At 42.4% G+C, this 12,704-nt stretch overlaps 1 protein-coding gene across 1 annotated transcript in view; it reads left to right on the forward strand.

Annotated features, from left to right (window-relative positions):
• TMEM132C (transmembrane protein 132C) overlaps positions 1-12,704 on the forward strand; it is a 366,604-nt gene that overhangs the window by 236,873 nt on the left and 117,027 nt on the right. Inside the window, exon 3 of the mRNA XM_060170309.1 lies at positions 10,623-10,769. Coding sequence (XP_060026292.1) covers positions 10,623-10,769 — 147 coding nt within the window. The remainder of the gene's footprint in view (positions 1-10,622; positions 10,770-12,704) is intronic.

Consider the following 12,704-nt stretch of genomic DNA (forward strand, 5'->3'; position numbering starts at 1 on the left):
CCCTGTGCTATGCGGCTGCTTCCCACTAGCTATCTATTTTACATTTGGTAGTGTATGTATGTCAGTGCCACTCTCTCACTTCGTCCAAGCTTACCCTTCCCCCTCCACCTGTCCTCAAGTCCATTCTCTGCGTCTGCATTTGTATTCCTGTCCTGCCCCCAGGTTCTTCAGAACCACTTCTTTTTTTTTAGATTCTATATATATGTGTTATCACATGGTATTGGTTTTTCTCTTTCTGACTTGCTTCATTCTGTATGACAGACTCTAGGTCCATCCAACTCATTACAAATAACTCAATTTCATTTCTTTTTATGGCGGAGTAATATTCCATTGTATATATGTGCCACATCTTCTTTATCCATTCATCTGTTGATGGACACTTAGGATGCTTCCATGTCCTGGCTATTGTAAACAGTGCTGCAGTGAACATTGTGGTACATGTATCTTTTATAATTATGGTTTTCTCAGGGTATATGCCCAGTAGTGGGGTTGCTGGGTCATATGGTAGTTCTATTTTTAGTTTTTTAAGGAACCTCCGTACTGTTCTCCATAGTGGCTGTATCAATTTACACTCCCACCAACAGTGCAAGAGGGTTCCCTTTTCTCCACACCCTCTCCAGCATTTATTGTTGGTAGATTTTTTGATGATGGCCATTCTGACTGGTGTGAGATGATACCTCATTGTAGTTTTGATTTGCATTTCTCTGATGATTAATGATGTTGAGCATTCTTTCATGTGTTTGTTGGCCATCTGTATATCTTCTTTGGAGAAATGTCTATTTAGGTCTTCGGCCCATTTTTGGATTGGGTTGTTTGATTTTTTGATATTGAGCTGCATGAGCTGCTTGTATATTTTGGAGATTAATCCTTTGTCAGTTGCTTCATTTGCAAATATTTTCTCCCATTCTGAGGGTTGTCTTTTTGTCTTGTTTATGGTTTCCTTTACTATGCAAAAGCTTTGAAGTTTCATTAGGTCTCATTTGTTTATTTTTGTTTTTATTTCTCTAGGAGGTGGGTCAAAAAGGATTTTGCTGTGATTTAGGTCATAGAGTGTTCTGCCTATGTTTTCCTCTAAGAGTTTGATAGTGTCTGGCCTTACATTTAGGTCTTTAATCCATTTTGAGTTTATTTTTGTGTATGGTGTGAGGGAGTGTTCTAATTTCATTCTTTTACATGTAGTTGTCCTGTTTTCCCAGCACCACTTATTGAAGAGGCTGTCTTTTCTCCATTGTATATTCTTGCCTCCTTTATCAAAGATAAGGGGACCGTATGTGTGTGGGTTTATCTCTGGGCTTTCTATCCTTTTCCATTGATCTATGTTTCTGTTTTTGTGCAAGTACCATACTGTCTTGATTATTGTAGCTTTGTAGTATAGTCTGAAGTCAGGGAGCCTGATTCCTCCAGCTCTGTTTTTCTTTCTCAAGATTGCTTTGGCTATTCAGTGTCTTTTGTGTTTCCATACAAATTGTGAACTTTTTTGTTCTAGTTCTGTGAAAAATGCCATTGGTAGTTTGATAGGGATTGCACTGAATCTGTAGATTGCTTTGGGTAGTATAGTCATTTTCACAATGTTGATTCTTCCAACCCAAGAACATGGTATATTTCTCCATCTGTTTGTATCATCTTTAATTTCTTTCATCAGTGTCTTAGAGTTTTCTGCATACAGGTCTTTTTGTCTCCTTAGGTATGTTTATTCCTAGGTATTTTATTCTTTTTGTTGCAATGGCAAATAAGAGTGTTTCATTAATTTCTCTTTCAGATTTTTCATTGTTAGTGTATAGGAATGCAAGAGATTTCTGTGCATTAATTTTGTATCCTGTTACTTTACCAAATTCATTGATTAGCTCTACTAGTTTTCTGGTAGCATCTTTAGGATTCTTTATTTATAGTATCATGTCATCTGCAAACAGTGACAGTTTTACTTCTTCTTTTGCAATTTGGATTCCTTTTATTTCTTTTTCATCTCTGATTGCTATGGCTAAAGCTTCCAAAACTATGTTGAATAATAGTGGTGTGAGTGGGCAACCTTGTCTTTTTCCTGACCTTAGTGGAAATGGTTTCAGTTTTTCACCATTGAGAACGATTTTGGCTGTGGGTTTGTCATACATGACCTTTATTATGTTGAGGTAAGTTCCCTCTGTGCCTACTTTCTGGAGACTTTTTATCATAAATGGGTGCTGAATTTTGTCAAAAGGTTTTTCTGCATCTATTGAGATGATCATATGGTTTTTATCCTTCAATTTGTTAATATGGTGTATCACATTGATTGGTGTATATTGAAGAATCCTTGCATTCCTGGGATAAACCCCACTTGATCATGGTGTATGATCCTCTTAATGTGCTGTTGGATTCTGTTTGCTAGTATTTTGTTGAGGATTTTTGCATCTATGTTCATCAGTGATATTGGCCTGTAGTATTCTTTCCTTGTGACAGCTTTGTCTGGTTTTGGTATCAGGGTGATGGTGGCCTCATAGAATGTGTTTGGGAGTGTTCCTCCCTCTGATATATTTTGGAAGAGTTTGAGAAGGGTAGGTGTTAGCTCTTCTCTAAATGTTTGATAGAATTCGCCTGTGAATCCATCTGGTCCTGGACTTTTGTTTGTTGGAAGATTTTTAATCACAGTTTCAATTTCAGAGCTTGTGATTGGTCTGTTTATATCTTCTGTTTCTTCCTGGTTCAGTCTTAGAAGGTTGTGCTTTTCTAAGAATGTGTCCATTTCTTCCCAGTTGTCCATTTTATTGGCAGTATAGTTGCTTGTAGTAATCTCTCATGATGCTTTGTATTTCTGCAGTATCAGTTGTTACTTCTCCTTTTTCATTTCTAATTCTGTTGATTTGAGTCTTCCTTTTTTTCTTGATGAGTCTGGCTTATGGTTTATCTATTTTTTTATCTTCTCAAAGAGCTAACTTTTAGTTTTATTGATCTGTGCTATCATTTCCATCATTTATTTCTGATCTGATCTTTATGATTTCTTTCCTTCTGCTGACTTTGGGGGGTTTTGTTCCTCTTTCTCTAATTGCCTTAGGTGTAAGGTTAGGTTGATTATTTGAGATGTTTCTTGAGGTAGAATTGTACTGCTATCAACTTTCCTCTTAGAACTGCTTTTGCTGCATCCCATAGATTTTGGGTCATCGTGTTTTCATTGTCATTTGTTTCTAGGTATTTTTTGTTTTCCTCTTTGATTTCTTCAGTGATCTCTTGGTTATTTAGTATTGTTTAGCCTCCATGTGTTTGTATTTTTTACAGTTTTTTCCCTGTAATTGATACCTAGTCTCATAGCATTGTGGTCAGAAAAGATACTTGATATGATTTCAACTTTCTTAAATTTACTGAGGCTTGATTTGTGACCCAAGATATAATCTATAAAAGATACTTGATATGATTTCAACTTTCTTAAATTTACTGAGGCTTGATTTGTGACCCAAGATATAATCTATCCTGGAGAATGTTCCATGGTCCCTTGAGAAGAAAGTGTATTCTGTTGTTTTTGGATGGAATGTCCTATAAATATCAATGAAGCGCATCTTGTTTAATGTGCCATTTAAAGCTTGTGTTTCCTTACTTATTTTCATTTTGGTTGATCTGTCCATTGGTAAAAGTGGGGTGTTGAAGTCCCCCACTATTATTGTGTTACTGTTGATTTCCCCTTTTATGGCTGTTAGCATTTGCCTTATGTATTGAGATGCCTTATGAGATGCATTTGCCTTATGTATTGAGGTCTGAAGTTGGTCTCTTGTAGACAGCATATATATGGGTCTTGTTTTTGTATCCATTTAGCCAGTCTATATCTTTTGGTTGGGCATTAATTTTATGTAAATTTTATGTAAATTTTGTAAAATCTATGTCCAATCTATGTCCAACCAAAAGACATGTCTTTTGGTTGGATTTTATGTAAATTTTATGTTATGTCTTTTGGTTGGAGCATTTAATCCATTTACATTTAAGGTAATTATCGATATGTATGTTTCTGTTACCAGTTTCTTAATTGTTTTGGGTTTGTTATTGTAAGTCTTTTCCATCTCTTGTGTTTCTTGCAAGGAGAAGTTCCTCTAGCATTTGTGGTAAAGCTGGTTTGGTGATGCTGCATTCTCTTAGCTTTTGCTTGTCTGTAAAGGTTTTAATTTCTCTGTCGAATCTGAATGAGATCCTTGCTGGGTAATCTTGGTTGTAGATTTTTCCCTTTCATCATGTTAAATATGTCCTGCCACTCCCTTCTGGCTTGCAGAGTTTCTGCTGAAAGATCAGCTGTTAACCTTATGGGGATTCCGTTGTATGTTATTTGTTGCTTTTCCCTTGCTGCTTTTAATATTTTTCTTTGTATTTAATTTTTGACAGTTTGACTAATATGTTTCTTGGCGTGTTTTTCCTTGGATTTATCCTGTATGGGACTCTCTGCACTTCCTGGACTTGACTGACTATTTCCTTTCCCATATTAGGGAAGTTTTCAATTATAATCTCTTCAAATATTTTCTCAGTCCCTTTCTTTTTCTCTTCTTCTGGGATCCCTATAATTCGAATGTTGGTGTGTTTAATGTTGTCCCAGAGGTCTCTGAGACTGTCCTCAATTCTTTTCATTCTTTTTTCTTTATTCTGCTCTGCGGTAGTTATTTCCACTATTTTATCTTCCAGGTCACTTATCCATTCTTCTGCCTCAGTTATTCTGCTATTTATTCCTTCTAGAGAATTTTAAATTTCATTTATTGTGTTGTTCATCGTTGTTTGTTTGCTCTTTAGTTCTTCTAGGTCCTTGTTAAACATTTCTTATATTTTCTCCATTCTATTTCCAAGATTCTGGGTCATCTTTACTATCATTACTCTGAATTCTTTTTCAGGTAGACTGCCTATTTCCTCTTCATTTGTTTGGTCTGGTGGGTTTTTACCTTGCTCCTTCATCTGCTGTGTGTTTCTCTGTCTTGTCATTTTGCTTAATTTACTGTGTTTGGGGTCTCCTTTTTGCAGGCTTATTTGTAGGCAGGTTTGTAGTTCCCATTGTTCTTGGTGTCTGCGCCCAGTGGGTAAGGTTGGTTCAGTGGGTTGTGTAGGCTTCCTGGTGGGGTGGACTGGTGCCTGTGTTTTGGTGGATGAGGCTGGATCTTGTCCTTCTGGTGGGCAGGACTGTGTCTGGTGGTGTGTTTGGGGGTGTCTATGAACTTGTTATGATTTTAGGCAGCCTCTCTGCTAATGGGTGGGGTTGTGTTCCTGTCTTGCTAGTTGTTTGGCATGGGGTGTCCACTACTAGAGCTTGCTGGTCGTTGAGTGGATCTGGGTCTTAGCGTTGAGATGGAGATCTCTGGGAGAGCTCTTGCTGATTGATATTACGTGAGGCCAGGAGGTCTCTGGTGGACCAACGTCCTGAACTCAGCTCTCCCACCTCAGAGGCTCAGGCCTGACACCCGGCTGGAACACCAAGACCCTGTCAGCCACACAGCCAGGTACATGGGGATTTTCTTGCCTTTGGGGAAGTCTGAGGTCTTTTGCCAGCATTCACTAGGAATTCTGTAGGAGTTGCTCCACATGTAGATATGCTTTTGATGTATTTGTGGTGAGGAAGGTGATCTCCACCATCTTGAATGTCCTCCCCACTGTGTTTTAACACTGACTCTCATTGCAAAACTTCTGGTCCTAGAACCCAACTTCCTGCAACAGCTAATTCCTTGAAGTAGATAGGAATATCCATTGACCTCATCAGAGAAAACACCTAATTAAGAGGATTGGCCTTTTGAAACTTGTGCCTTGCCCCCATCTCAGAGGCTCATCACCCTACCCCAGAGATGAAATCAGGCCCTGCACCAGTCAGCAAGAATCCTCCTATTTTCTTGAACTATGAAGTGTTAAGAACAATTTGTAGCTTCAGTGAAACCTCCAGTCTTGAGCAAAGTCCAAGTGCAGAAAAACCCAATTTCAAGCAAAGTCACATTTCAGGAGGCAGTTGCTGTGGGCGGTCGGGGTGGAAGGTGTCCCTGCATTAGGACAGAGGGGGGCTTTCGCCTGCTAATGTGTGTTTAATTGTTGTCCCTCAAGCATAGCTTGGTCTTCTCCTGGCCAAGGTGGCAAGTATGATTCAGCAAAATCACTTAGCAAGTCACTTTAAAGTAAGACTTGGAAGAAGTTTCTAGAGAAAAAATGCTGTTGCTACTCTGGGGTGGCAGCGGGGAGGGCAGGTGATGCTAATTTGGGTACCCTGGGCTTGAAAGGGGGCGATGTGTTTTATCACCGCCTCCCGTCTTTGCTAGGCGATGTCTAGCCCATTAACAATTCACAAGGATTTATCTTCTCCACCCTGTGAGGTTAGCAGGGCAGGGCTGTGTGTGTATGTGTGTGTGTGTTTGTGTGTAATTTTTTAAGCTTTTACTTTGATAACATAACTTGCATGGAATTTAAGGAGTCAAATAGTTCTGCAGAGTTTGTTGGTAAAAACTGTATATAACATTCTCAAAGTGACAAAATTACAGCGATAGAGAACAGATCAGAGTCTGTTGGCACTGAGTGGTAGGCAGGCTTGACTATTAAGTAACATTAGGGAGTGTCTTTATGGTGATGGAATTCTTCTGTGTTCTGACTGTGGTGACGGTTACTGCAGTCTGCACATGTGATGTGATTTTATAGAACTATACACGCCCCCCCCAAAAAAAGTGCACGTGACAGACATAGAGGACAGACTTGTGGTTGCGAAAGGGGTGGGGCGGGGGTGAGGGAAGGATGGAGGGGGAGGTTGGGATTAGCAGACGTAAGCTTTTTTTTTTTTTTTTTTTTGCGGTACGCGGGCCTCTCACTGTTGTGGCCTCTCCCGTTGCGGAGCACAGGCTCCGGACGCGCAGGCTCAGTGGCCATGACTCACGGGCTCAGCCGCTCCGCGGCATGTGGGATCTTCCCGGACCGGGGCACGAACCCGCGTCCCCTGCATAGGCAGGCGGACTCTCAACCACTGCGCCACCAGGGAAGCCCATAAGCTTTTATATATATAGGATGGATAAACAAGACAAGGTCCTACTGTAGAGCACAGGGAACTCTATTCACCAGCCTGTGATAAAACATCATGGAAAAGAATATGAATGTATTCCATATTCATAATGGAAAACAATGTATATTACACACGTATATACATAGCATAACGGAATCACTTTGCTATACAGCAGAAATTAACATTGTAAATCAACTATACTTCAATAAAATAAATTTTTTTAAAAAATGCACGTGAAAACAGGTGAAATCTAAACAAGGTCTGAACATGAGTTCATAGCCTGGTAGCAATGCCAGTTTCCTGGTTTTGACAATGTATGATGATATAAGAGAGCATTACAGGGGGCAGCTTGGGTATATGAGAACTCTATGTTTTGTGCAACTTCATGTTAATCTCAAACTATCAAAGTAGTTCAAAATTAAAAGTTATTTTTAAAGAAATGCTGCAGTAGTCTGTTCCCTTCCACTGCCTTTCTCCTGGTACAGAGGCAAAATTCTTACTTTGGTATTTATGTCCATATCACTGAATGACATAGTAAGTAAGGCTGATACCTCTTGTTTTTTTTTAGTTTTAGGCACTGTCTATAAATTTCCCACTATGAAAAATAAGGATCTTTCTCTCTTTTCTCCCCGACTCCTTCCTGTGTCTCCATCCCTGCAAAATAATAATCATATCTTGTCTAGATTAATAATCAGTGTTTAAAATATTACAAGTACGTATGCTAATCACAGTAAAAGTAAGTATTAAATGATGATGACTTTTCCTTTTCTGCATACTGATTTTTTATCATCAGAATTAAAAACTAATTTGGTTTCATTCTTTTTCTTCATTTTCTGTTTATTTTGTTCTGATTTATCCCCAGACTCTTTACTGATTATCTAAATCTCCTCTTAGAACATTCATTCACATCAAATTTATCAGGAAAATTCCAGTTTCCTGAAGACGTGTTGCCAGAATTTCTCCATGCTGGTGCTCAGCTGTTATCCAGGACCTCTATTCACCATGAACCTCCTGTTCATCTCTGTCATGCATTGGATCTTCATTTCCTGGGTCTCATGATTTCTTTCTATATTTACCCCCTTGTTTGATGGAGCACATCTTCAAGTAGTTTTCTGAGCAAGGATGTAGGAAATAAATTTTTGGAGAACTTGCGTATCTGGAAACATTTTCTTCATCATTAGGCTGGATATCAAATGCTAGGTTGGAAATCATTTCCCCTCCGGTTTTTGAAGATATTTTTCATCGCCTTCTGGTTCCCAGAGTGCGTGTTGTGAATCTTGAATCCATTCTGATCCCTGATTCTTTCTTCAGTCTGGAGGATTGCAGAATTCACCTCTCTGTCCCCAGTGTCCTAAGCTGGATCAGTCCTGTGCCTTGGGGTGGGTCCATGTGTTCATCACCCAGGAGGCCCTGCCAATCTGGACACTCACATCCTTTCACTGGGGGAAATTTCTTGAATGACATCATTGGTGATTCCTACTCTCCCTTTGTGTGTTTTTTACATTGTTCAGATGTTGAACCTCAAAGTAATCCTCTTCCATTTCTTTGGGTTTTTTCCTGCTTCCTAGGACAAATGTCCTCAACTCTATCCATCAACCATTCCACTGATTTTCCATTTCTTCTATAATATCTTTAATTTCCAAGGGCTTATGTTTCCCTTTCTGGGTTTTTTAAATAGCAATCTGTTTTTGTTTCATGATTGCAGTATCTTCTCTGATGGCTCTGTGAATGTGAATGATTGTGTATTTTGTTAATTGTGGCCTTTCCTGCATAGGCTCTATTTTCTACAGATTTCTTTTTTCTTCTTTTTTTTTTTTTGCCTGTTTTGTTCCCTATGTCATGTAGAAACTTTATCAGTGTCCTAAGATTCTTGATTCTTGTTTGCTCATATTAAAAAAAAAAAAAATGAAGGACTAAAAACCATTAGAAGCTTTGAGCCCGTAGATGGGCCTTGGTGACTACAAACTTCCCTGAAAAGTAACCTGGCTGGCTGGTCGGACCAGTAACCAGGGTCAGGACCGAATGGTCTAGAATCTGGTATTTTCCTTAGAAGGTGAAGGTCCAGCTTTGGGGACAAAGGCCTAGGAATCTCAACGTTCAGTGTGCGTGATGTCACGCAGTGACTCTGTGTTTGTCATGGTATCAAATCTTCATGGCCCCCCAGGCCCAACATGGCGCCTGGCAGTCACCCTGTTACAGGGAAAGGGAAGCGTGTTTGCACCTGGCCGCTTCATAAACATACTTTTAGCTAATCCTCCTTATTTTAGCCCTCCTGGACTCCAACTTTTAGTGGTCCCACCAGTTCCTGAGATGGGGGGATTCCGTGGTATAAATTCTGCTCGTTCTTAGCTTTTCTCGCGGACGGCTCACGACTTAGTTTGAAAGTTCAGCTGACCCTTTTACCCCCTTGTACATCAGCTTACTGGTCCCCAGATCGTTTACGTTTGCTGCACCTTTCTCCCCATCATCACGGGTCTTAAATAGTCCCCTCGACTCTCCTTTAAGTGGGATTTGGGAAAAGAGGATAAGCAGGTATATGTGTTCGATCCGATATTTTTCTCACCAGTTTATTGATGAGAAAACTGAGGTTCAGACAGGCTAAGAGACATAGCTAAAACAACAGTTCTAAGAGGACTGCTTTGCCTTTTTAAAAAGTCACTGGCTGGGGCTTCCCTGGTGGCGCAGTGGTTGAGAGTCCGCCTGCCGATGCAGGGAACGCGGGTTCGTGCCCCGGTCCGGGAAGATCCCACGTGCCGCGGAGCGGCTGGGCCCGTGAGCCATGGCCGCTGAGCCTGCGCGTCCGGAGCCTGTGCTCCGCAACGGGAGAGGCCACAACAGTGAGAGGCCCGGTACTGCAAAAAAATAAATAAATAAAAAGTCCCTGGCTGAGCTTGTTCCCAGAGGAGACCCAGCAAGTCATGTGAAGCGGGTTGGGGACCTGCCTGCACTGATAAAACCGTAACTGACATTTATTAAGTGCGTGTTGTATACTCGACAGCGTTCCGATCTCTTTATATGTGTTAATACACTTCATCATCACAACAGCTTTATACTGGGGGTTACCATTATCATGTCCATTTACAGGGGAGGAAAGTGAGGCCCAGAGAGGTTATTATTTGCCCAAAGTCACACAGCTACAAAGTGGAGAAAGCAGTGTGTGCACCTCCACCAGGGTCTCTGAGCCTGGGCATTTGGGGCCCTTTGGGCTGGGGAAGGGGGGCTGTTCTGTGCATCGGGTGCCGGCACTCTCCCCGCGGTTGAGACAGCCTCAAATGTCTCCAGACGTCACCACGTGTCCCCGCAGGACACAGTCGCCCCTGACCGAGAATGACTGGCCTGGGCAGGCTGGCTTTTCTCCTGACCCCTCCGCTGAGCTACTTCTTGGTTTGGGGACTGCCTGAGGCCGCTTTCGCTCACCCTCAGTCCTGAACAGCAAGTCCCGTGATTCCTGGGTCTGTGGGTAGATCCCTCTCTCACTCCAGTCACCAATTCCCCGGCGTCCTCCACGCCTGAGGCCCCTCGTCTGACTGTGCCACCGGATATGAAAAAAGCAGAAAACTGAAAAAGAAAGCAACGCGCGCAGCTTAGCGGAGGCGGGGCGCATTTGGAAAGGCCGAGGCAGTAATCTCTTAGCTCTTTCTTGCTCTCTTCGTCCCCGCAGAGCCAAGGTGAAGAAGGGGGTGAACATCTTGAGCACGCGGACCAGCGAGCCTCGCCAGTGGGACATCAAGCCGGAGCTGGGCAACGGCGGCAAGCACGCCACCGCCGCCCTGGCGTGCCGGCGCCTGGCGCCCGGCGCGCGCAACAGGTAAGCGCGGGGACCCCTCCCTCCGCGTCGCTGACCCGGGGTCCCGTGACCCGGTCTCCGCCTGAGATCCCTGCCTTAGACTCACAGTAACCACTGCTTAGCGGAGCTGTTACACCTCGGCTTGGAAACCTGGGGACGCTTACATCACCTGTTGTAGCTTCTGGCATCTCTGGCAGGAAGGGCAGGGCGCTGATTCTGCGGGTCTGTTGTTTGGGTTTGGGAGCAGGAATTAGTTTGCACGGTCTATTGTGCTTTGCGGAGGCTTATTCATTCTCCTCACCTGCACTCTTGTCCTCGAGGCTGTGTCATCTCCCGTTGCCCTGCCGTTGCCCTTGCTTATCAGAGGCTGCTTTCTTACAGAGTGTCTGTCCTTTGCGCAAAGGGTGTGATATTGTGATTTATACTAAGAAATACATATTTGGTCTTCATCCCTGTTCCTGGCATAGAGCTCTGAAAACCGTTGCAGTTTCGCAGAATGAGAGCGTAAAGCTGTCTTCTGTTTACGTTAATAAGGTTACTTTTGGAAAGCCTCCTAGGTCCCCTTAAGATGCGGGTTGCAGGGTACCAACCATGTGATTGGAGGAGGGTTGGACCTTTCAGTCCCACCCCTGGCCTCCGTGTTCGAGAGGGAGACTGGAGATTGAGTTCAATAGCCAATGGCCAATGAGTTAATCAACGGTGCCCATTTAATGAAGCCTCCGTAAGAACTAGAAAATAGTGGCTTTGGAGAGCTTCCGCGTTGGTGATGGCGTGGAGATTGGGGGAGAGTGGCGCCTGGAGAGGGCATGGCAGCTCCGCCCGCTTTCACCGTGCCTTACCCCGTGCATCTCTGTCACCGGCTGTTCCTCAGTTATACCCTTTCATAATAACCAGTAACCTGGTGAGTCAAATGTTTCTCTGAGTTCTGTGAGCCGCTCCAGCAAATTAATGGAACCCAAGGAAGGGGTCATGGTAGCCTCTAATCGTTAGCCCGAGGGTCAGAAGCACACGGGACAACGTGGACTTGCGATTGGCATCTGAAGGTGGGGGCAGTCTTCGTGGGACTGAGCCCTTGACCTGTGGGATCGGACACGATCTCCAGGTAGGTAGTGTCAGAACTGAGGTGAAGTGTAGGACACCCAGCTGGTGTCAGAGTATTACTTGGTAGTGGTAGACGAAGGACACACGTCAGAATTGGTGTCAGATTCATAAAGGATTAGACTCAGTCTTCAGTCAGGAGGACCTTAAAGACAGGAGGTGACAGTCGGTGGCAGTGATGCATAGGGGTGGTATGTGACGGTCTAGACAAACATTCTGGAAGATTACTTAACATAATTGCTTTCTGTGTATAAAAGCAACACATACTCGTTTTAGAATATTTGTGAAAACAACTATATGAGGACAGAACTTAAACAATATATCAGTATCCCTTCTACCGAAGGATAACCCACTGCTAACGTTGATTCATTTTCTTCCCCTGTTTAATGCATAGATAACGTCTGCGTACAGTAAACGTGTAGTAGGTTCACTTATTTTACAAATTTGCTATCATAATATATGTCCAGATTCTTCAGATAATTTCACTTATATTGATAACATCTTCCTTTGACATTAATTATTCCTCAGAAGTATTTTAAGATTCCATCACATAGACTTAACATTCCATAAATCACCGTATCCCTAGTTCGGGCTATTTAATTTGTTTCCAAGTTTTATTTTCATAGATAATGCAGCAGCGAACGAGCTTTCACATGAACTTTGTCCACTTCTCTTTTTGCTTGAGGTGGCTTCTTAGAATCAAAAAGTTAGATCGTTTTTTAGGGCTCTTGATACAGTCTGTCAGTGTATTTTCCTGAAGGGATGAGCGCTAAAGGAAGAAACATCCACTTCCATTACTGGATGTATGTTCTTAAGTGAACTCTTCAAACCTGCCCAGAAAAACTCTACAAACGCTCC

Source organism: Lagenorhynchus albirostris, chromosome 14, assembly GCF_949774975.1.
Source record: "Lagenorhynchus albirostris chromosome 14, mLagAlb1.1, whole genome shotgun sequence".
Classification (NCBI taxonomy): Eukaryota; Metazoa; Chordata; class Mammalia; order Artiodactyla; family Delphinidae; genus Lagenorhynchus; species Lagenorhynchus albirostris.